The 20,763-nt window shown below is 59.0% G+C and overlaps 1 protein-coding gene across 5 annotated transcripts in view; it reads left to right on the top strand.

Annotated features, from left to right (window-relative positions):
* Nucleotides 1-18,406, top strand: part of BRD1 (bromodomain containing 1) — a 46,038-nt gene extending 27,632 nt beyond the window's left edge. For 3 of the 5 annotated variants that reach the window (XM_053919796.1, XM_053919798.1, XM_053919797.2), the window contains exons 8-13: nucleotides 4,989-5,486; nucleotides 14,049-14,184; nucleotides 14,504-14,631; nucleotides 15,671-15,780; nucleotides 15,994-16,148; nucleotides 16,994-18,406. In XM_053919796.1, coding sequence (XP_053775771.1) covers nucleotides 4,989-5,486; nucleotides 14,049-14,184; nucleotides 14,504-14,631; nucleotides 15,671-15,780; nucleotides 15,994-16,148; nucleotides 16,994-17,177 — 1,211 coding nt within the window. In that variant the 3' untranslated portion in view covers nucleotides 17,178-18,406. The remainder of the gene's footprint in view (nucleotides 1-4,988; nucleotides 5,487-14,048; nucleotides 14,185-14,503; nucleotides 14,632-15,670; nucleotides 15,781-15,993; nucleotides 16,149-16,993) is intronic. The other 2 variants (XM_053919799.1, XM_053919800.1) reach the window with 2 other exon arrangements.
* Nucleotides 18,407-20,763: the final 2,357 nt, after the last annotated feature.

Raw genomic sequence — 20,763 nt, 5'->3', positions numbered from 1 at the left:
AACCGCATTGATTTGGATGTTTTGAGCGTGTCGGTGCTCTCCTGCCTGGTAGAGCACTGTTTGTTCCCGGTGATGTCTCCGTTTGATCGCAGTCGACTGCAGTGGGTCTGCCCGACCGCGGAACATCGGCTGGGAGGAACCTCCAGCGCGAAACTTCACAAACCACTTCCGACACGTTCGATCAGCCGCAGCGCCTGCTCCGTGCACTGCGCAAGTCTTTTTTTGTGTTCAGTTGCGTTTCTACTTTTCTTGAAACAACAAAGCATAATATGCTGAAAATGTTTTGTGTGTCCTTCCAAATTACAGTGGCTACACAAAAATTAACCAATTTTGATGAATTTTTTTTAAATGCACACTGATATGACAGCTGTTACAATACAATTATTAGAGCCATCTTAGGGGAAAAGCCAAATGAACTTTTTGGACAACCCAGTAAAACGTGGAATAAGACTCCCTGCCACAACCAATAGCATTTGCGTTTAGAATCTTTGAGTTTTTAAACAACAACATACATACAAACTTTTGCAGCTTCTTAAAAAACGTTTTACCTGCTGTGGGTGGTCTGTGGTGTCCCGGTCACGGTCATGTGGATGTCTGTCCTTTGTAGGGTGCCACAGTCCACCCGCTCCCAAGTGAGTGTGGCTGTGACTGTTTAGTTCCTCTGAGTTCCACGCGATGCCTGTGGGTCGCGACTCCCGTGTCCTGGAGCGTGAGAACGAGAGCCCTGGAGGTTTTCTCTTTGGACACGACCTCCTGTGCGTGCACCTAGGAAGGGTTATGCAGCCTTTCCCTCCTCTTAGGCCTGGTTTTCAGTTTTGCTCTGTGTCGATTTAGGTTCCCATAGTGTGAGGTGCAGGCTCTAGCGCTTCTCCTTTGGCTGATACAAATTGTAGTTGGTTCCAGAACAGAAGAAACTTCGTAACTTCTAGTCAGGTCTAGGATAGAGAAGAAGCTTCAGTTTTCAGTGCCCTCCCTGCCAGGAGGGTTTGGTTCTCGTGTGCACTTGTTCACAGGGACCTCTGGCAGCCAGAAGTATCTGGGGTCCCATTCTGCCCCCCTTTCGAGCCCAGTGGGTCCTTGGAGTCTGGAGCAGCCCTGTGTTGTCAGGCCTGCTGCACCCTTCGGGGCTGGGGGCCCCGAGACATGCCAGGGCCTGCAGGGTGGGGCCCCAGCAGGGCACACTCGCTGCCCAGGCTGTCGCTCGGTCAGGAAAGCCAACGCTCTTTGCGTTGCTGCCTGGGAGGGAGGGAGAAAGGGCGGCAGGTGCCGCCACCGTCGTTGGAGTAGCTCACTGAGCACTTCCTCTTCCCCAGCAGTCCGGGTCTTCTCACCGCAGAGGGCGTGAGACCCTGTTCCTCTGTCACGGGGCTCCCTCCCTGGCATCAGGTCCCCATCTGAGGAGTGACGGGCAGCCTCAACTGCCAGGTGGAGGCCCCCAGTTGGGACTGGTCCCTGGAAAGGCCGCCTTTGCTTCTCTGTAGCGCTGGGGTCATTTTAAAGGATGCACCCACACTGAAATCAGCGACAGAAGGTGGCCTGGAATTGCCCATAAGGTGTGCCCTTGTTAAACACGACCAAGTCCACCTAAAGGGCGGGCTACTTTCAGCTGATGGGGAAGGGGAATGGAGAGGAGAAAGCAGCGGTGGAAGTCCAGTCGCAGGGGAAGGGGGTCCCCACCCTCGAGCAGGGAACCTCCAGCGGGGGCAGGGCGGGGTTGCATTTAGTCCGCACGTGCTGGTGAAGACAGTCACTGTGGCAATGCGGGCTTAGGGGACTGCCCATGGCACGGAAGCCGAGTCTTCTAAACCACGGGGCCTCCTGACAGCAGTGTCATCACCACCCTGAAACAGGAGGCTCCTCAACCCCAGCCCCGCCGTGGTTGCGGTCCCACGTTCGCGTGGGCTCCGTGCGAGGGGCAGGAGAACTGCGGGTGGGTGACAGGCCTGTTGAGTCACCCTCGTCTGAAGGAAGGGAGGTCTCCTGGGCTTGGGGTAACCAGGGACATTCCTCTCATTGAGTCCCTGGGTGTGAGGGGTCAGCAGCGGGCCCGTCCCTGCCACACACTTCGCAGTCTGGGGCCAGTGCTCCGTGGCCGTGTGACTGCCTCAGGGCTGAGTCGGTGTCGTAGTCTGGTTTGTGGCTGTTTTCCGAGATGACGGTGGGACTCAGTCGGAGCCGGAGGTGGCACGCCACAGCACTCACGTCCAGGGGGAGCCCTGTGTGCGGCCAGCAGCTCGTCTAGAGGTCTGACTTCGCCTGCTTCCCGGAGTTTGGGTCCTTTGGCTGGCCGGGTGCCAAACAACAAAGACAAGCGCCTTCGGGAGAACAGAAAGCTGAGGGCTGCAGGGCAAGGGTGTCATCACCGAGTCCCCTGAGGGGCTCTTGCTCTCGGTTGTTGGGGTTGGAGGTCGTGTTTGGGGCCCGCCTCGCTGTTTCAGGGCTGAGTCATCCCCAGGACTGACTGGAGCCTCCTGGGGGCCTGCTTTTTCAGCGCAGCCGACAGGACGCGCTGGGTCCTGCTTTCTGAGCTCTGCCAGCGTGGGCGAGGGCCCTGCTGTGGTTGTGCTTGAGGACTCCCACGCTGGGGGAGGTGCGAGCGCCTGGGGTGGGGGTAGGGGCGTGGTGTCAATGGGTGTGATTGGCGAGCAGGTGTGTGAAGGGTTGTCCAGCTGTGGCTGCACACGTGTGAGCACCCGGAATAGCCGCTGAGTCCCGAGAGCAGTCGCTGTGGACCAGGCGCCCCAGGGCGAGGCCTTGCGGCCATCCTGTGGATGTGACATGTTCTGGGGGGTGGAACTTTGGATGCTGATTTTTATATTTGTAACTTGAAGTTGCAGAGTTTATTCTAGAAGCTCATCGAGCTGTAGCTTCTCGCACAGTTCAATTGCATGTAGTGTTTTGCACACAGCAGACTTTGTAACTCGTGTGTGAAGGTCCAGTGAGGTTTCCACTCACGGTGCGGCAGGGCACCCTCTCTGTTGGCGGGCGGGGCGACTGGGCCCAGTGGTGTAGCCATGGGCTTCGCCAGGCACGTGGGGCTGCGTGGGCCTCGTGCTGGGTCACTGGAGCGGCCTCTGCTTGACTGTGGTCCTTCACTGGCCCACCCCCTTAGTGCCTTGGAAGTCCGTGTGAGCTGCCCCATGGGTGGGCGCCGTGCCTGCAGAGCAGGGACAGGGGCTGAGCCTGCAGCTTCAAGGAGGAGCCAGAATGCCCCCCGGTGAGGTCCCTGTGTGTCTGGGGTGGGGCTCCTGTGAGGGCAGGAGTGGACTGAGTGTGCGAGTGGGAGAGGGTGGGACTGTGGCGGTCCGGGGCCTTCTGTGCACGGGCAGGCACATGGGCACCTGCTGGGCCCTGGGGCTGAGGTTGGCCTTTGAGTAAGGGGGCGGGCTGGAGGGGGCCAGTGAGGGGCCTGGCTGTGTGGTGGGAGAACCCAGCCGGAAAGAGCAGCCACTCGGGCAGGAGGGGCTCTGCAGGCCACCTGGCCAGGACCAGGGTGGACCTCTGCAGGTGCTGTGATGGGCACTTGTGGAGAGGTCAGGACGAGTGTTCAGTGGGGGCCATGAGGACCAGGCTGGAGGGAGGAAAAGGAGCCAGAGCTGATGGCTGAGGGTCTGCTGCCGAAGGGAGAAGAGGCCGCAGCCGAGCTGCCACCCGTGGGGTGCGTCAGGGCCAGGGGTGTGTGGGCAGGAGGACGCTCTCAGCAGGACCGCTTCACGCCCCTCACGTCTGTGTGCACGGTGTTCCGGGTGCTTCGTAAACACTCCTTACATTTGTTAGTGACTTTAAACAGCAGTGGGAAGAGTGTTGTCCCCAGTCAACATGTCAGTGTGGCTCGTGGTTCGGCACGCTTTGTTGGCGTCCCCTAGTGTCCGGTCAGGTGGGCCAGGGTGCCCCGGCAGCCTGTGCATTGGAGGAGTGGTGTCTCCTGTGATGGCGCTCGGCTGGGTGGCCCTTGCCCCTAGCTGTCTGTGCCGCCCTGACAGTCTTGGAGTGGCGCCTGAGGGCAGAAGCCCGAGCCTGGCTGTTGTGGAGAGTCCGCAGTGCCCCCACAGTTGGGAGTCCCCTGCCCATGTGGACCGACAGGTTGTGCAGCTTTTCGTTTTCACAGTGAACTTGGGGTTCAGGTGTTAACTTGACACCTTTCAAGTGGTTTGGGGAGTTTGCAGGTTTAATACTGTGGAAACTACCTGGATAACAAATACCACTCAGGGTCATTCGGACGGTTACTGTTGGCTGTAGCCCACATGTGCCGCAGCCAGTCAGTCTTGCTCCGAAAGAAGCCGAGTGGCCATCCAGCCCGCCTGCCCCCGTGGGGCCTCCCCTCCAGGGTGACGGCTGGAGCTCTGCTCCGTGGCGTTTTTATGTTAGAAATTTTAAAAGCCCCTTAAAAAGAGGTTAAAATAGTCTTCGTCCAAAGGCTGCATTTATTGTTAAAGTCAGATTAAAAAGAACTTAAGTTGTAGCATTTCGGAATGTGGTGGAGAAAGTAGTGTGTTCTGAAAATTGAGCGGGTGGCTTCTCCTGCTTTCCGTATAAACCGTCCCCAGCCACGGCCTGATTTTGGCACCGACTTAGGAGGCCCTGGTCAGAAGTGAGGTGTCGGTGTCGCTTCTGTGTGCTAAGCTCTGGCCCCGGCCAGGAGCTGTGGGGACGCCCGGTTAGAGCCTTAGGTGGGTGCACTGGTTTTCCTTCTTCAAGGTAAGTGAACCGTGGGCTGCCGCAGCTGTCATGCCCTCGAGTGACGTGTCTAATGCTGGCGAACGTGGGCCGCCTTCCCAGTCAATTGCCAAGACCCGGGCCCCCCAGCCTGTGGGGTTGGGGGGCCACGCGCTGAGACGCGACGGCCCTCAGCGCCTGCAGACAGTTGTGTGTGATGCTTGTTTCCTTAACTGAGTTCGTATTCGGTGCAGTTCACATTTATAGTAAGTTTTATAGTAGACTTTATAATGACCAGTTTTCAAAAATCACTTTATTTATAATTTTTTCAGGAGATAAATCTCCCCCTAAACTTGAACCATCAGATGCATTACCTCTTCCTTCAAACTCGGAGACTAATTCAGAACCACCAACCCTCAGACCAGTAGAGCTCAACCCAGAGCAGAGTAAACTACCCAAAAGAGTCACATTTGGTAATGAGTCGCGTAGCACTTGCTCTGAGAGCGCACTGCTGCTCGGACACCCGGCAGAGCCCTCCCTCGCCCGCAGTGGCGATGCGCCGGCGGCGGCGGCCTCCGCGGTGGCGGAGCCAGCAAGCGATGTAAACAGACGCACTTCTGTTCTCTTCTGCAAATCGAAAAGTGTAAGCCCCCCAAAGTCTGCCAAGAACACTGAAACCCAGCCAACTTCTCCTCAGCTAGGGACCAAAACCTTTTTGTCTGTAGTCCTTCCGAGGTTGGAGACTCTTCTGCAGCCGAGAAAAAGGTCGCGGAGCACCTGCGGCGACTCCGAGGTGGAGGAGGGGTCCCCGGGAAAGCGCCTGGACACAGGTAAATGCCGCGGTGCCCTCGGCGCGCCCTTCTCTCCTCCGGGGTCGGGGGCACGGTCGTCGAGCGTGCCGCCCAGCGGCGTTGTCGCGGCTCACTGTCCACAGTGTGCTTGACTTCCAGATGAGACGTCGCTACAGTTTGTTTCAAAAGCCCTAACTGGCGGGTCTGAGGGGTGCCATCTTGGCGTTGCCACGGCCGCGGCGGATGTGGCATGGGCGGTCCTGCTGGTCCTCCCCCCCACCCCCACCCTGATTCCGTGCACCGGCGGAGGGCCTCTGGAGTTGCTCGTTTTGCGTGTGGTGTGCAGGCAGACGACACTCGGGTGGCGCAGGACAGGCTGGGCCTGGCTCTCGGGGCCCACTGGAGGGACTTGCGTCGGGGTGACGCCAAGTGGCTCTAGCCTGTGGCGTGCCGGGGGTGTCCTTTGTCTGAGGGGAGGGCGTAGGCCCTGGGCCCTCGGAAAGCGGGCTGTGCTGGGCCGAATTGTCGCCCTTGTGCAGCTGGTTCAAGGACCTTCTGAGGCTCTGTCGCCGCTCCGTGTAGCTTTGTCGGTACACGAGTTCCTATTTCCTGCTGAAGTAGCGCTGGGAAATGCTCCTCGTCTACTAGTGAGCTGTTATAACCTGAGCTAGTTTAGTAAGTGACCATGACGTCCCCACCCGTGCCTTTGCCTGACAGTGTTTCCACGGGGTCCCAGGGGCCGAGCTGGACAGGGGCGCCCGAGCCCCTCTGCAGCCCCGCCCACGGCCTCCGGGCACATGCAAGGACGTCTGTGTTGCCGAGGCCGTGGGCCTACCGTCCGCCTGGAGGTCTGTTGGAATGTGTCTGTCCCGTGGGCTCTCGTCTTGGACCAGAGCCAGTTCCGTGTTGCCTACTGGTGCATCCGTTATACCCCGACAAGAAGTGTCCTTCCACGTGGCTGCCCTGCTGGCAGGCCGCTCCCAGTCCAGCCGTGAGGCTGTGAGGCTGTGAGGCTGTGCAGCAGCGAGCACGCCTGTGTCGTCTCGCGCCGGGACAGGGCTGGGGGGTGCTCAAGCTGGGCACACCACTCGTTCTTCTCGTTGCCAGAGTGACTTCGTGTGAAGTTCACTTTAATGTGTGGGAAACTTCACGCACGTGACTGATTCATAGACGTCTTCCCATGTCCTCTTGTATTTGATGGGTGGAGATCAAGTTGGAGTTCTTGAATTTGTTAGGACCGCTGAGCTTTTCTGAGTGACGGCGCCCCTTCTGTGTTTCACAGGACGCGGGAGAGGTGTGCGTGGAGCTCACTGCGCCGAGGCCTTTCTCAGGACGTTGAGTGCAGCTCGCTCTGCGTGCTCTGCGTCATCCTCGCAGTCAGCACTTGGGGGAGGCCCTGGCTGACGGCTCCCGGGTCTGGGCCATCCTCCCCATGCCAGGGCCTCCGACCTCTGCCTGCAGCACCGGTGCAGGGCACTGGCGGTCAGGTGCCCTGTTGAGAAGCTGGTGGCCCCACAGTGGCCGTCACCTGACCCTTCGGGTTCTGCTTGAACCTCTGGCTGTTGGTGAGGTCCCGCCAGCCTGGCGGGCATGGCTTACAGGGAGCTCTTGATGTCCCCAGTAGAAAATGACATGTCCCCCTCCTCCTGCTCTTCCGCTTCTGAGTGGAGGGCTTCGCACATGACGACGGTGGGCCTTGGAGGAGCGTCTGCGTCCTGTGACCTTGACTGAAACGCAGGTCTCTGCTTTCTTGTTCCAGAGTGGCAGTAGAGTCAGTGGACGCAGGATGAGGCTGCGCGCTCCGTGTGGCTGGGAGCCTCGGTAGCGCGTGGCCCACCCGCCCATGTCTGGCCCCGCCCCACCCGGGCCGCGGCTCTGCACACCTGGATCTCTTGCTCCGAGCTGCAGCCTCGCAGTCTGGACTTGAAACGCTCTGGGCTCTCGATCGTCCCCCACACTTGGTCTGCGTGCTCGCCTGCCTTGTGGGAGTCTCTGGTTTCCACCACGTGCTGCAGGATTTCCAAGTTAGAGTAAAACGCGTGCTCATTCGGAGACACCGGCCCTGTGGGCTCCATCGGAAGCGCCCGCGGGGAGGCGTGTGCTGCTTCTCGACCTCAAGGGGGCTAGTGTACCTGACGGAGTCCAGGGTCACGTCCGCAGAGCTGCACTGTGTCCCAGCCTCTTTCTTCTGTGACCGCTCGTGCTTCCAGCGAAGAGCCGTCAGGCCAGAGCTTCTGTGCTCCTTGTCTCCTCCTGCGGTTCTTGCCACGTGGTGCTCGCTGTGCGCGAGGTGGGGTGTGCGTGAGGCACGGAGGGCGAGAGGGCCTGCTCCATGTCCTCGGCTGCTCCAGGCAGAGGCTGGTCTGCGATGTCCTCAGTCAGACTCAATGGCGTTTTTGCTGTTCTCCGGGGTCTCATTCTAACTGCTAACTTGCTGGTAGGTCAGTCTTTGGACCCTAATTGTTTTCTCTGCTTGACTGGGATCGGAGCTCTGCCAAGTGGCCGCTTTGGGACACAGATTGCTGCGCCTCGTGTTTCACGTAATTCTTTGGATGACGTTGGAAGCATCAGTCTGGCCACCCTCCAAGCCAAAACCAGCCCATGGAGACCTGTTCCCTCTGTAAGTCAGAGCCAGATGCCCCAGGAGGAACTGTCTGGCACCAGCTCAGCTGGCTGGGATGCTGCCGTGGCCCTCCCTGTGGACAGGCAAGAGCCTCAGTCAGTCGAGTGGCTCAGAGCATCTCTTGCATCCCCAGAGGACTCACTGAAGGTGCCCTCGGCTGGCATGGCCGGCGCAGGACTGGGCCGGACACACCCACGTGCTCCACACGACACAGGAGACCCTCAGCTATCAGCATCTGCACCCCGGGGTCCTCCTCATCTCCCTCCCTGTTCCGTTCTCTCTCCTCTTTCCCCGGCCGTCCCCGAGGGGTGGCAACAGGGGCAGGTCTGTTCCTCTGGTCACCACGCTTAGCGCTGCTAACGCGTGCGCTTCCTGCTGCCCCGGTGCCTTGGGAGCGGTCCGGACACAAGCAGGGCGGGTGGCGTCCTAGTCCTGCGTTTGGGGTTTTCATGGAAATGCTGAAGCCCATGTACAAAATGCCATTCTCTCGCTGAGAGTGCACGTGGAAGCGGGGGACGGACGACGGACTCGCTCCACTGCTCCGGGAGGCCGAGTGTGGTCGCCGTGCCCGCTGGCTTCTGAAGCCGACGCCCTGCCGACGGGTTCTGGGGGAGCCGTGTGGCCGCCCAGGGGGAGCGCTTGTGCACACCACGTGGCCTGGGGTGGGCGGCAGTGACCGCAGCCCACTCTTGACTTTGCCTCTCACTGGCTGCCACCCAGAAGGTTCTTCAAGGACTTGTGATGGTGTCGTGGGTGTGGACCTCGGCTGCCACACCTGGGAGGCTTTGCGCCACCTGGCCATGCGGGCCATTCAGATTGGAGGCTGAGCCTCGGTGCCGAGCCTTGGCGAGTTCTCTTTGAAGAGTCCCTCCTTGGGCACGCAGTGAGCCCTGGGAAGGCCTGGGGGCAGCAGGAGAGCCCAGCCAGGGTGGCCTCAGCTTGGTCAGGCCTTTGGGGGCAGAGGAGGTCTTGCCTATGCTTCTCTCTCCTAAAGAAGTCCTCGTGACCCTCAGTGGACCTGGGCGTGGACAGTCTCGGGTGCTCTGGGGGGAAGTGCAGCTCACTTGCTGGAGGCTGTGGGCCTGTTTGCGAGAGCCACCCTGTCTTACTCTCATAGCGCCCTGACCTGACTTGCAGAGCTCAAAGCGTCCCTCCTGCTGAGGTAGTTGCTGACACTGTGCCCCTGGCTGAGGGACGTCTGCTGCTCTGGGTAGCACCCAGCCCACCTCTCTGCAGACCTCCAGACCTGCCCGGCCAGGTGTCAGACGTTCGCATCCTCGCAGGGTCTCTGAGCAGCGGCTGGTGGGCACAGGGAGCCCGGTGGGGGAACGTGGCAGTGGCCATGACATTTCACAGGTGGTGTGTGGAAACCTGCATGTGGATGGCTGGCCGCCCTGCCGTGTGTCCTCTGTGTTCTCAGAAAGACAGGAGGGAAGTGTGCTCCTCCCATTGTGTAGGGTGAGGCCTCCCCACATCTCAGCCTGAAACCCTTAGTGTCACCTGGGAGCCTGGCCTTAGGGTGTTGTCCCCAAGCGCGTCATCTGCTAGTGGGTGTCACAGTGGGGGACTTGCTCTGTGTTTTGGTGCCAGGTTGACTCCTTTGCCCCGGACTCCTCTCTCCTCTGCTTGGGCGCCGCACCTGGCCAGCCCTTGTCCAGGAGTGTTTGGGGAGGGGTGCCGGCTGCCCTTCCTCGTCCTTTCCCCCCAGGTCCCTGCTTGAGCTTTTTTCTCAGGTGCTTCCATGTACCTGTCGCGGGTGGAGAGACCTGTCCGTCACTTTTTTGGAGAGACCTTCTGGCCCATACTCAGCCTGTTTCTGCTCTGCCTGGAGAGGCGTCATCAGCTCCGTTGGAGGGAGTAGCGAAGACATGGTGGAGGTCCCGGGGTGTTGGATGCAGGGTGCGGGCGTCACCTGCATTTGACGCTGCACAGAGTGGCTTTGTGGCTTGTGTCCATGACGCCTGGACTTCGTCACAGGGTGTGTCTGGATTGGGTTCAGGTCCGGTGACATCCGGGTCTTCTGAGGGCGTAGGCAGTGGGCTTGCAGCCTTGCTGGTGCTGGGCCTGCACGTGCCCTGGCGTGACTGTGGCCCCTTCTCTCAGACCTGGGTCGTGCATCCTGGGCACTCTGTCTGTCTGTCTGGGCTGGGCGGGCCGTCTGGGACTTGGCTGACCCAGGAGAGGGTCTCTTTGCTCTTAGGGATCCCAGTGGCCCCGACAGCACCTTCTGTGCCCTCCCGAGAATTGTTGCACTAGGGGACCCAGAAGGGGAGATGCGGGCCATCCCTTTGCTTTGCTCCTCCTCCTCCTCCTCCCCCTCCTCCTCCTCCCCCTCCTCCTCCTCCTCCTCCTCCTCCTCCTCCTCCCAGGAGTGGGGTGGGGCCGGAGTTGGATCTTCTGTGGTGAGGGGATGACGAGGTGCTAGCTGTGTCCCGAGCATCGGCGTGGCTGTGGTTTTCAACATGGTTTGGCAGCCGCTTACAAATGTCAGGTTATAAAATGAGCATAACACCCTGACAGTGTGCATTCCTGCTTGTAAATGAGTTCGTTTTAAAATTAGAAGCAGTGAGTTTTTCGTAGAGCCAGTGGTGTTAAGTGCAACAGAGCTGGAACGAGGCGGCTAACGAATCTGCGGGAGGGAGACGCTCATCTTCCGTCTGCTCAGTGAGCAGCAGCCTCCCGTCCTTCCTGCACCTCATCTCAGCTGCACCGGGGCCGTTCATCTCCTTTGTGGAAGGCCTGAGTCACCGTCACGGAGATCACGGAGGGGCACGCGGGCACGCTGCGGAGAGACCGGCTTCGGTCTCAGACACCACAGTAGAGCAAACCCGCAACAACTCGTCCCGGGAAGATTTCGCGTTCCGATGCACGGAAAGACTGTGCTTACACTACACAGCAGTGCGTCAAATGTTTAATAGCATCATGTCTGAGAGCAGTGTGTGCGCCTTAGTTAGAAATGCTTTACCGCAAAGAAGATGCCGACCGTCCTCTGAGCAAGCTGTCATCTTCCGGCTGGTGAAGGACCGTGTCTCGTTGTGGTTGGTCGCTGCTGGTCAGGGTGGTTGCTGAAGGGGGTTGCTGTGCCGTTCTTAAAGTGAGACAGCGGTGACTTTTGCATGTCAGCTGACTCCTCCTTTCAGGGACAGTTTCTCTGCAGCATGTGCATTAGCCCCAGAACTTCTCGCCAGTCCTCACACCCCGCTGCTGCCCTGTCACCTGCACTTGTGCAATGTTCTGAATCCTTTGATGTCACTTCACCGTCGTCACAGCATCTCCACCAGGAGTAGATTCCATCTCGAGCAGCCACTTTCTGCTCACCCGTAAGCACCTCCTCATCCTTTCAGTTCCGTCAGGAGCATGAGAGCGGAGCGACTCAGTCCCATCTTCAGGCACCGCTTCCAGCTCTAGCGCTCCTGCTGTCCTCACCGCACCCTGAGTTACTCCCCACTGAAGTCGTGACCCCGCAAAGCCAGCCCAGGGGGTTAGAATCACCTCCTTCCAAACCGTTGTTACCGTTTTGACCGCTTCCCATGAATCACTAATGTTCTTAATGGCATCTCGAATGGTGAGTCCTTTTCAACTGATTTTGCCCTGATCCATCAGAGGAATCACTACGGCAGCTAAGGTTTAGACAAAATGTATTTCTTTTCTTTATTTTTTAAAATTTCTTAAATAATAAGACTTGAAAGTCAAAATGAGTCCATGGTGCAAGAGCTACAGAAAGGCATGAAAACAACATTCATCTTGCCCATCTCCATCGGAGAGCTCTTGGGTGACCAGGTGCACGGTCAGTGAGCGTAAGATGTGGGAAGAGCCCTGTCTTCCGAGCAGCGGTCTGCACCGTGGGCTTCCGTCATTCGGCAGATCGTCCTGTGCCCAGGTGAGCTGTCACCCAGGCTTTGGTGTCCATCTGCGGCCCACAGGCAGAGCGCACGAGCGCATTCCTAGAGCCCGAGGATTTTTGGGTGGTAAGCGAGCACTGGCTTCAAGTTAAAGTCACAGCTGCACGAGCCCCTCGCAAGAGAGCCAGCCTGTCCCTGATGCTGTGAAGCCAGCGGGGACTTCTCTGCTCCAGCTTTGAAAGTCCTGGGCGGTGACTCCTTCCGGTGCGAGGCTGTTGAGAAGTCGGTTGAGGAGCAAGGAGCGTAGCTGCCTTCATCAGCATCTCAGTGGACCTGCTGAACACCTGCTGTGGCTTCCAGCTCGGCCCTCGCTGCCTCGCCCGGTTGCAGAGACAGCTTCTCTCCTTGAGCCTCATCAGCCCGCCTCCGCCAGCTTCAGACGTTTCTCCCACGGTCTCCTCACCTCTCCGCCTTCACAGAATTGAGGAGAGTGGGGCCTTGCTCTGGAGTGGGCTCTGGCTCAAGGGAATGTTATATCTGGCTTGATCACCTGCCCAGACCACCAAAACTTCCTCCCTGCCAGCAATACGGCTGTTTCTCTTTCTGATCACACGTGCGGTCACTGGAGTAGCACTTTTAGTTTCCTTCAAGAACCTTTCCTTGGCTTTCACGACTTGGCTAACCGTTTGGTGCAAGAGGCCCAGCTTTTGTCTTATCTCGGCTTTCCACACGCCTTCCTCACCGAACCAATCGTTCCTAGCTTTTGATTTAAAGTGAGAAACATGTGACCCTTCCTTTCACTTGACCACTGGAGGCCGAGGTGGGGTCATTCGTTGGCCCGGTTTCAATCCTGTTGTGTCTCGGGATGGCGAGGCCCGAGGTGAGGGAGAGAGACGGGGGCACGGCTGGTCAGTGGGGCAGTGAGAACACATAACATTTACCCCCCAAGTTCGTCGTCTTCTGTGGGTGCAGTTTGTGGCTCCCCAAAGCAATTACAGTAGTAACGTCAACCAAGGTCACTGATCACAGATCACCGTGATGATGAGACAACAGTGACAAGGCTTGAGATATGGTGAGAACGACACTGAGCACAGGCGGTTGGGACAGTGGTGATGAGAGGGTCGCTCGGCCCCGGGCTGCACAGCCCTTGAGCGCGTGTGCACGTGGGGTCTGCCCGGCAGTTGGGCATGGTGGCTTGTAATCTGACCACCCGCTTCGTGACACTTTTAAAAAATGGATTTTTAACTTTTTAAGCACGGAGAATGGGATTCTTTTTTGGAAAAAAAAGAAAAATAGGCCCAGTCCTTCAGGTGTTGCATGGGAGGGAGCTGGGCTGGGCCCCGGTGGTGGACATGGTGAGTGTGGGAGGGTCCTGCCCCGTTTCATCCGGGCCTGGTGTTGGTGGCTGGAGGCTGGGGCTTGGCCAGGTGCTGCTCATGTTCGCTGACGCCAGGCCGGCTCTGGGGAGGCTGGTCAGGGGTTTGGTTCTGAGATTGGCTTTGAGTGAAGCCTTGACTTCCGGAGGGACATCAGCCTCTGGGGGTGTGGTGCCGGCCTAGCCCGCAGTCCCCACGGGGGTGGGCCAACACCTGTGGTCTGTTTTAAAGTGTTTCAAAGTGTTTCAAAATGTTTTTGAAGTTCTTGTTAATCCTTTCCTTTTGAAAGGAGATTTTTTTAGACTTTCTGTTCCCATTTGAAGCTCCGCTGTGTGAAGCCACTCTTGGTGGTCTCGCTCCTTGGTGAGGGGCCTCGTCCAGACGTGGCTCGTCTCCAGCGTGCACTGGATGGGCATGTGCGGTTCTGTCCCTCTGGGAATGAGTAACTAATACCCTTTCTTTGCCTTTGTGGAGACTATTTAAGCCTTGAGGTTCTAAGAAGCACCCCTCCTGGACACCGGTGTTCTCTGAACTAGTTTGATTTGAGCTTTATGATGACTTGTTGCCTTCATTTCCTTGCACAGTCGCTGTGTCTCCTGCATTGGGAGTGCTGTGCTGGGTACCGGGGGCTTGGGGTGAGAGACCCAAGGTGCCGTGGGACCGTGTACACGAGCTGCACAGCAGGTTCCAGTTCCGAGGAGATGCTGTGCTCGAGCTGCCGGCCTTGGTGGCAGAGCTCAGGTGCTGGTGTCTGTTGCAGGTCTCACCAACGGCTTTGGGGGCGTAAGGAGTGAGCAGGAGCTGGGCGGTGGCCCCGGGAGGAAAGCCACGCCACGGCGTCGTTGTGCCTCCGAGTCCAGCATCTCCTCCAGCAGCAGTCCGCTGTGTGGAGCCAGGTGGGCACCTGGTCCTCGTGCCTGCGGGGTGGGGTGGGGTGGTGTTACATGGTCACCTGTTTTGTGGAACTTAACTAGAAATAGGAAATTACTACATGAGAATATAACTTTTAAATGTATAATTTGTAATTTTTTTTTCTCACAAAGGCTTGCCTTTGTGGAAATGGTGGTGAGCCTCAAGGAGGTCACCTTGTGCCTGGGGCCCCGCACTCCCCAGCTTGGTGGGCACAGATTGTTCCGGGTGGGCCGTGGCAGGACTGCAGCTCTGGGGCTGCAGACAGGGCTGCCCTCTGACGCAGCTCTGCTTTTCGTCCGGCAGTTTTAATGCTCCCAAGTGCGGCCGTGGCAAGCCGGCCCTGGTGCGCAGGCACACGCTGGAGGACCGCAGTGAGCTGATCTCCTGCATCGAGAACGGGAACTATGCCAAGGCGGCCAGGATCGCAGCTGGTGAGTGCCTGCTCGGGCCCCCTTTTTGTGTTCTCTGGCTAGGACTTCCAGAAGGCAGCACTTCGGGACACGGGTGCCCACACGGACACCATATCATCCTTCCACCTCGGGGGACTTGGTGGGTGTGCCTTGGCCTCCCTCCTGGAAAGGGCCAGCTGCAGGGAATGGGAGGGAGGCTGGTGTGCTGGGCGGTGCACAGGCCTGCAGGTTGGGTCCGTGCAGCCACCCCTGGGCGGCCATGGCGGCGGAGCGATGACTTTGTCCGGCAGCTTGTTCGGTGCCGAGTACTGAGCTCCAAGTGGTTCCTGGGCTGAGACACTGTAGAGGCTGCTGGTGTTTGTTCAGGCTCAAGTGTGATTTGCAGCTGACTGGGAGACTTCGAGTGGCCCGGGGGTGGGGGGTGGTCCCTGATTTCAGCACCTAGAGGGGGCCCGGGGTTGGGGGGCACAGCAGGTCTGTACAGTTGGGGTGGAGTCTGAGTTGGGTATGTGGGCGGAGGTGTGGATGGCACAGCCAGGAGGGGCCAGGGCAGCACCCTGGGCTGCACGGAGAGTAAGCTGGGGACGAGGAGGACCTTGGTTGCCAGGGTGTGGGCATGGACTTCAGGGATATTTTGAGAGTCAGGCAAGGCTCCCTGCTGGTGGAGCGTGAGGAGGGGTGAGGGGGCCAGGGCTGTGGTTTTGAATTTGGAGAGTCGGTTGCAGAGATGCACTGGGGCCCTTCTTTGGAGGTCGGTGGGAGGGCGGAGGTGCACGGCTCAGGAGTGAGAGATGTTGGGAACCTGGAGGTCAGAGGCCCTTGAGCGAGGGCAGGGCGTGAGGAAGCCAGGGTGGGGCTGCAGGTGACACGGTGAGAGAGAGGGTGCAGGGACCTCAGCCATCCTCAGGCCAGGGGTAGATGCACTGTGACCCTCCTGTTCGGGGATCGGGGGCTGCTGCCTGGGGATGACTCGCACCCTTCTGGGGTGGCCTCACGTGCGCCAGGTGCTCTGCCGTCCTCCAGGTGACTCACCGCGCTCTGTTTGCTCCTCCTTTCACAGAAGTGGGTCAGAACAGCATGTGGATTTCGACGGACGCCGCGGCCTCTGCCCTCGAGCCTTTGAAAGTGGTGTGGGCCAAGTGCAGCGGCTACCCCTCGTACCCCGCGCTGGTGAGTCCTGGGCGCGTGGGGAGTAGGGGTTGGTGCCGCTGCCCTGTGTGCTCCCAGGTCCAGAGCTGGGTGTCCTGTGAGCTACTGCTGAGGGACCCGCATGCGGGGTGTCGGCGTCGGGAGAGCTCCACCAGAACCCACCTCCGGCTGGGGCCTAGGACTTCCTGCCAGGGCCACTGCTCAGGTGTGACCACACGTGTCCTCTCTTGGCAGATCATCGACCCCAAGATGCCCCGGGTGCCTGGCCACCACAACGGGGTCACCATCCCAGCCCCGCCGCTGGACGTGCTGAAGATAGGCGAGCACATGCAGACCAAAGCTGATGAGAAGCTGTTCCTCGTCCTCTTCTTCGACAACAAGAGAAGCTGGTGAGTGTGTGTGCAGGTGGTGCACTCCCACCCCGACTCCCGGGGACCTCGAGGCGCGTGAGGCCTCCTTGGGTGTGGGAACCAGTGCGGAATCGGCCAGGTCTCCGCCCCGACAGCTTTGTCTCCCTCTTGCTTGGGCACTGTGGACTGGCGGGCTCCCCTCTCCGTGTCCTGCTGGGATGGCCCACCCAGCACTCGCTGGCCCAGGCAGGCCTGACCCCGGCGCCGCAGGGAGTGTGGAATGCCGCGTGCAGAAGCAGCCCGCCCCCAGCACGTGTCAGGGCTGACAGCTCACTGTGCCGAGGACAGGCCCCTGGGCGGTTCCAGCAGGGGGCCCCTGACGCCCACCCCTGTAGCCCCTGTGTGCCCGAAGCTGCTTCCGTGTGCCTGGTGTGGCGGCTGCTTGGGGGGGAGGGGCAAGGCCTGTGCGCACCTGGCAGGGCTGTTGCGTGGGCCCTGCCGGCACTGGCATGTTTGGCTGGATTGGGTTTGTGTGTCACACTGCTGGCCTTTGTGACCACGCAGGAAAGGCACGGGGCGCTGACAGGGCCTCCTGGACACAGTGGTCCCTCGGGAGTCGTGGAGGAGAGGAGGGGCCCTCCTGGTTTTGTGCTTCCCTGAGCTGCCGCCCCGCAGAGGTGCGGTGGGAGGGTCAGGCTGTGCGCCTGCCCCGCAGTCCCCAGGCTGGACAGGGCTGGTGGCTTGGTGGCCACTTCTCTGCCATCCTGGGCCCCACAGTGCCTGATGGCCCCAGAGGGGTCTGAGCTGTCAGGTCGGGGCGGGAAGCATGACGAAGTGGCTGTGCAGGCAGTTCTCACGGTCGCTGTCTCTTTTCTTTCAAAAAGGCAGTGGCTCCCAAAGTCCAAAATGGTTCCCCTTGGGATCGACGAGACGATAGACAAGTTGAAAATGATGGAGGGGAGGAACTCCAGCATCCGGAAGGCCGTGAGGATCGCCTTTGACCGAGCCACGAACCACCTGAGCCGCGTGCACGGGGAGCCCGCCAGCGACCTCAGCGACATCGACTGAGGGGCCGCCCGGCCTTGTCCGTGTGCCGATAAGCTGTACACGTTTGTATGTTGTCCACACCCTAACTTATTCTGACTTTTCCGTGTAGTTCTTCCGTTCTTTTTCCCTGGGGAGGGAGGAGGTTTTATTTCCGAGTTTTCTATGAAACCACCCCTGTCTCGCGCTGCAAGTGGCGGGCGTGTCTCCCTAGCGTGACTGTGCTCACGACAGGTCATGGCGGAGGGCACGCTTGCGTCACTTTCTTTGACCCGTAGCTTTTTTTTAAAGACTTTTGAATGTTTAATAATTTTGTAAATCATACTCTTTACACAGAGTACCAGTTATTTAATAAGATGGGATGTAAATTTACGATGACAAATGTGTATTTTAAGAAAGAAAATGCATTATTTTGAATGGTACTTTGTGGAAAGGGGAAGGAGAATAAACTTCTGCCGTGCACACCACCTGCAAATCACCAAAAACACTCCGCCACCCCGGGCGGGCGGCGTGCCCTGCGGGCCCGTCCCTGGTCTCCTCCGCCTCCCACGCCCCAGCCGCCCACGGGGTGCCCCCAAGCGGATTATTTATTGTAGAAAGTGTATTCATTTGCTTTATAATGAAAAATAAATTTGCGAAAGTATATTGATACGCATTTTTATACAGGCACATAAGCACCCGGCTCGCTCTGGAGCAGGACGTGTTGGTGGGTGTGGAGACGGCCGGCGGGGTCCTTTGGTCTCGTAACTCGTGCTCCTGTTTACACCGAGGGCCGCTCTGTGACTTGCTTTGACTTAGAATACTTTGGTAGCAATAGGGACTTTGGATACATTTTGTATGGTACCTGTGATGTACATAGAATTAGTACTTTATTTTTATTTTTAAGAGGTAAAGCATTATGTTAGGGGAAGAGGTAGGGTGGGTTTCCAAAATTGCATTTTTTATATTAAAAAATAAAGTCAAGATTCGGACGGTGTGGCCATTTCATTCCTATATCCCAAGTGCGGACCAGCGGGCCACCTGGGGGTTGGCCAGGTCCTGGGTCTCAGCCTGTCCCCAGCAGCTCGTCGAGGCACGTGACGCGCCTTCGTCTTAACTTTGTCGTGGGGTGGCGTTATTTATTACTTTAGCTAATCATATTTTATTTTAAACTGGTAGTTTGAGATTTTTTAATGTTTTTTTTTTTTCTTTTTCAGTCTCAGTTGTTTGTAACATCTCCACAGAAACTTGAAAATAAATGTCTTCCTTTGATAGTTTTGTCCTGTGTCTGACAGACGCTTTCTCCCCGCTGTGGCCCCTCCCGTAGGCCTGCTGGTGGGCGAGCCGCGGCTGTGCTCAGAGCCGGGGCTGCGGCAGGTGCGCCCTCTCCACAGGAAGGCCTTGTCATGGGGTCTCCACGAGTGGATGGTGATGCTTTGAGCTTTTTTGGTGGCATCAGCTGGGGCTGAATCTTGCCTCTGAGGCACCAGGCCTGGGGCAGGCTGCAGGGGCTGGCCTGGGTGTCCCATCGGGGCTCCAGGCGAGCAGCTGGGTAGCTGGTCTAGGGAGGGACTGTTGTCTGGGGAAACTGCCCTGTGTGGGCCTGGCGGGGGGGGGGGGGGGGGCACGTCCCTCTGCTCTTCGCTCTCACCCACGCGGTGTCTCCCATCTGACCCCCGGCTCAGGCTGACCCGAGGCATTTCGTGGATGCTGTGGGTTGCTTTCCCTTACAGGGTGGTTGAGGGTGCTGACACCTGTGTTGGGGGTCGGTCACCTTCGGCTCTGGGTTGTGGGCAGTGCTGGGGCACCCAGCCTTCACCAGGGTCCTGGGCCCTGGGTGGGTCTGGGCCGGGTCGTCCTGGGGGGTTCTAGGGGCCCAGTGCCCTTCTGGAAGGCAGGGGCCTCGGTGCTGTCTGGGTGGGGAGCCCTGGGAGGCCACCCGCAGTCGCTTCAGGGGGTGTGGGACCTCCCTTCTAGGCCACAGGAGAGGAGCCGAGCCAGGAGCTCACCTTAAAGGTACGTCACTTCATTAAAAACAGACTCGACAGCAGTGGGGCCACAGCCCTGGGCTGCCGCTCTGTGCGGCACAGTTTTGTGGTTGCTTCTTTACACCTGAGACCTGGGTTTCACAGTAAACCCCCCGCTGTTCTGCAGAGGGTGTTTTATGTGGTCTCACAAAGTGGTACATACCGAGATGCTGCAAATTACAAGATTCATCAGTGCTCTGAGACTCCCCCTGTGGCCCGTGAGACACAAGTGGTGATTTCTCAAGGTCGAGGGGCTCACCTCGGATCTTTCCTGTGGATTCAGGAAAAAATGCAGAGCTCAGAGGCCCCTCCCCGGGGCGGCTGCCTGGGAGGGCCGGTTGCTGGTCTCCCGTTTCCAGGGAGGCTGTGGCCAGCACTTCTGCTCTCTGCTCTGACTGGGTCCTGTGACCTCACTGTCCCACAGCTTTCTCAGGGACCCACCCCCAGAGCCTCAATGTCAGCCCTGCTGGGAGACTCCCACTCCAAAGCCCCTGGACCTGCCAGGCCCCACCTGCCACCCATAGGTCATCTGCAGGTGGCGCGAGAGGTCTGAGGCCGGAGCCCTGGGGGGGCTGTGTCTGCAGCCGTGTGGGGGGGTGTGGGACGCGCACACGCGAGGCCTGTGTGGCTTTAATGACACTGCTAGGGATGTACACGAATGAGCGACTGTAAGCTTGGTGTTGCTAAGTGATGCTTACGGGCCTGGGGTGGGGCTGCAGCCCTGGCCTCTCCCACGACAGACCCTGCGTGCCTCAGCCGGTACTGCTGACGGTGGCCTTGGTCCGTGTTCCTGTGAACACGAGCTTTCTGCACACTGATTTCTACGTGGGGTCTGTGGGCTGTGGCCTGTATCAGCTGAATGTCCTAGACAAACGACAAATTTGTCTTAATGTGCGCAAAGCAGATGCTGCGACTCGGCTGCTGCCCCAAGCAGGTCACTCCTCGCACGTGGGTGTTTCGGGCGCCTGTCCACCGGCCTCTGACCATCGTCAGGCTGCACACAGAAGGTGCTGCGGGGATGGCTGTGGCCACTGCAGCCGGGCTCCTTGGGGCTCGGTGCTGTGGGCTGGGGGGCTGCCTCTGGCTTCCCAACTTGGCTTCCAGATGGCGCCAGGTGCCTCTCATATGCACGTGGGAGCCACGTGGCCAGCCCCAGGCCGCAGGTGGGCTCACCTGCAGCCAAGTCTGCTGGGGAGGGCCCTGGAAGAGACCTGAGCAGGCCCTGGCAGTGGACGGGGCTGTTTGGGGGTCTGGAGTTCCGGGCGCTTGGGCACAGTGTAGAACAGGTCCAGTGACGGCAACTTGACCCCTTGCTGCCTGGACTGGGCCCCGAGGGCTCTCTCAGGGGTGTAGGGGCAGGTTGTGGGGGTGCATGTCTCCCCCAGGGCCTGAGCTGCAGGAAAGCCTGGATAGAGGTGGGGAGACCTCCCCCACGCATCACCTCCCATCCTCTAACCACCCCATGCCGGCGCTAACTTGAAGCTGTTAGTATTCTCATTTTCCAGAGGAGTACAGGCTCGGAGAGTGACGTCACCGGCTCAGGGCTGCAAGGGACAGCTTGAGCAAATTGGAGTCACACACTGTGAGTGACATCGCGTCACCTG

Source organism: Desmodus rotundus, chromosome 3 (genome assembly GCF_022682495.2).
Source record: "Desmodus rotundus isolate HL8 chromosome 3, HLdesRot8A.1, whole genome shotgun sequence".
Classification (NCBI taxonomy): Eukaryota; Metazoa; Chordata; class Mammalia; order Chiroptera; family Phyllostomidae; genus Desmodus; species Desmodus rotundus.
Note: the sequence above shows the minus strand (reverse complement) of the source record. Positions and strands in the feature narration are given on the sequence as shown.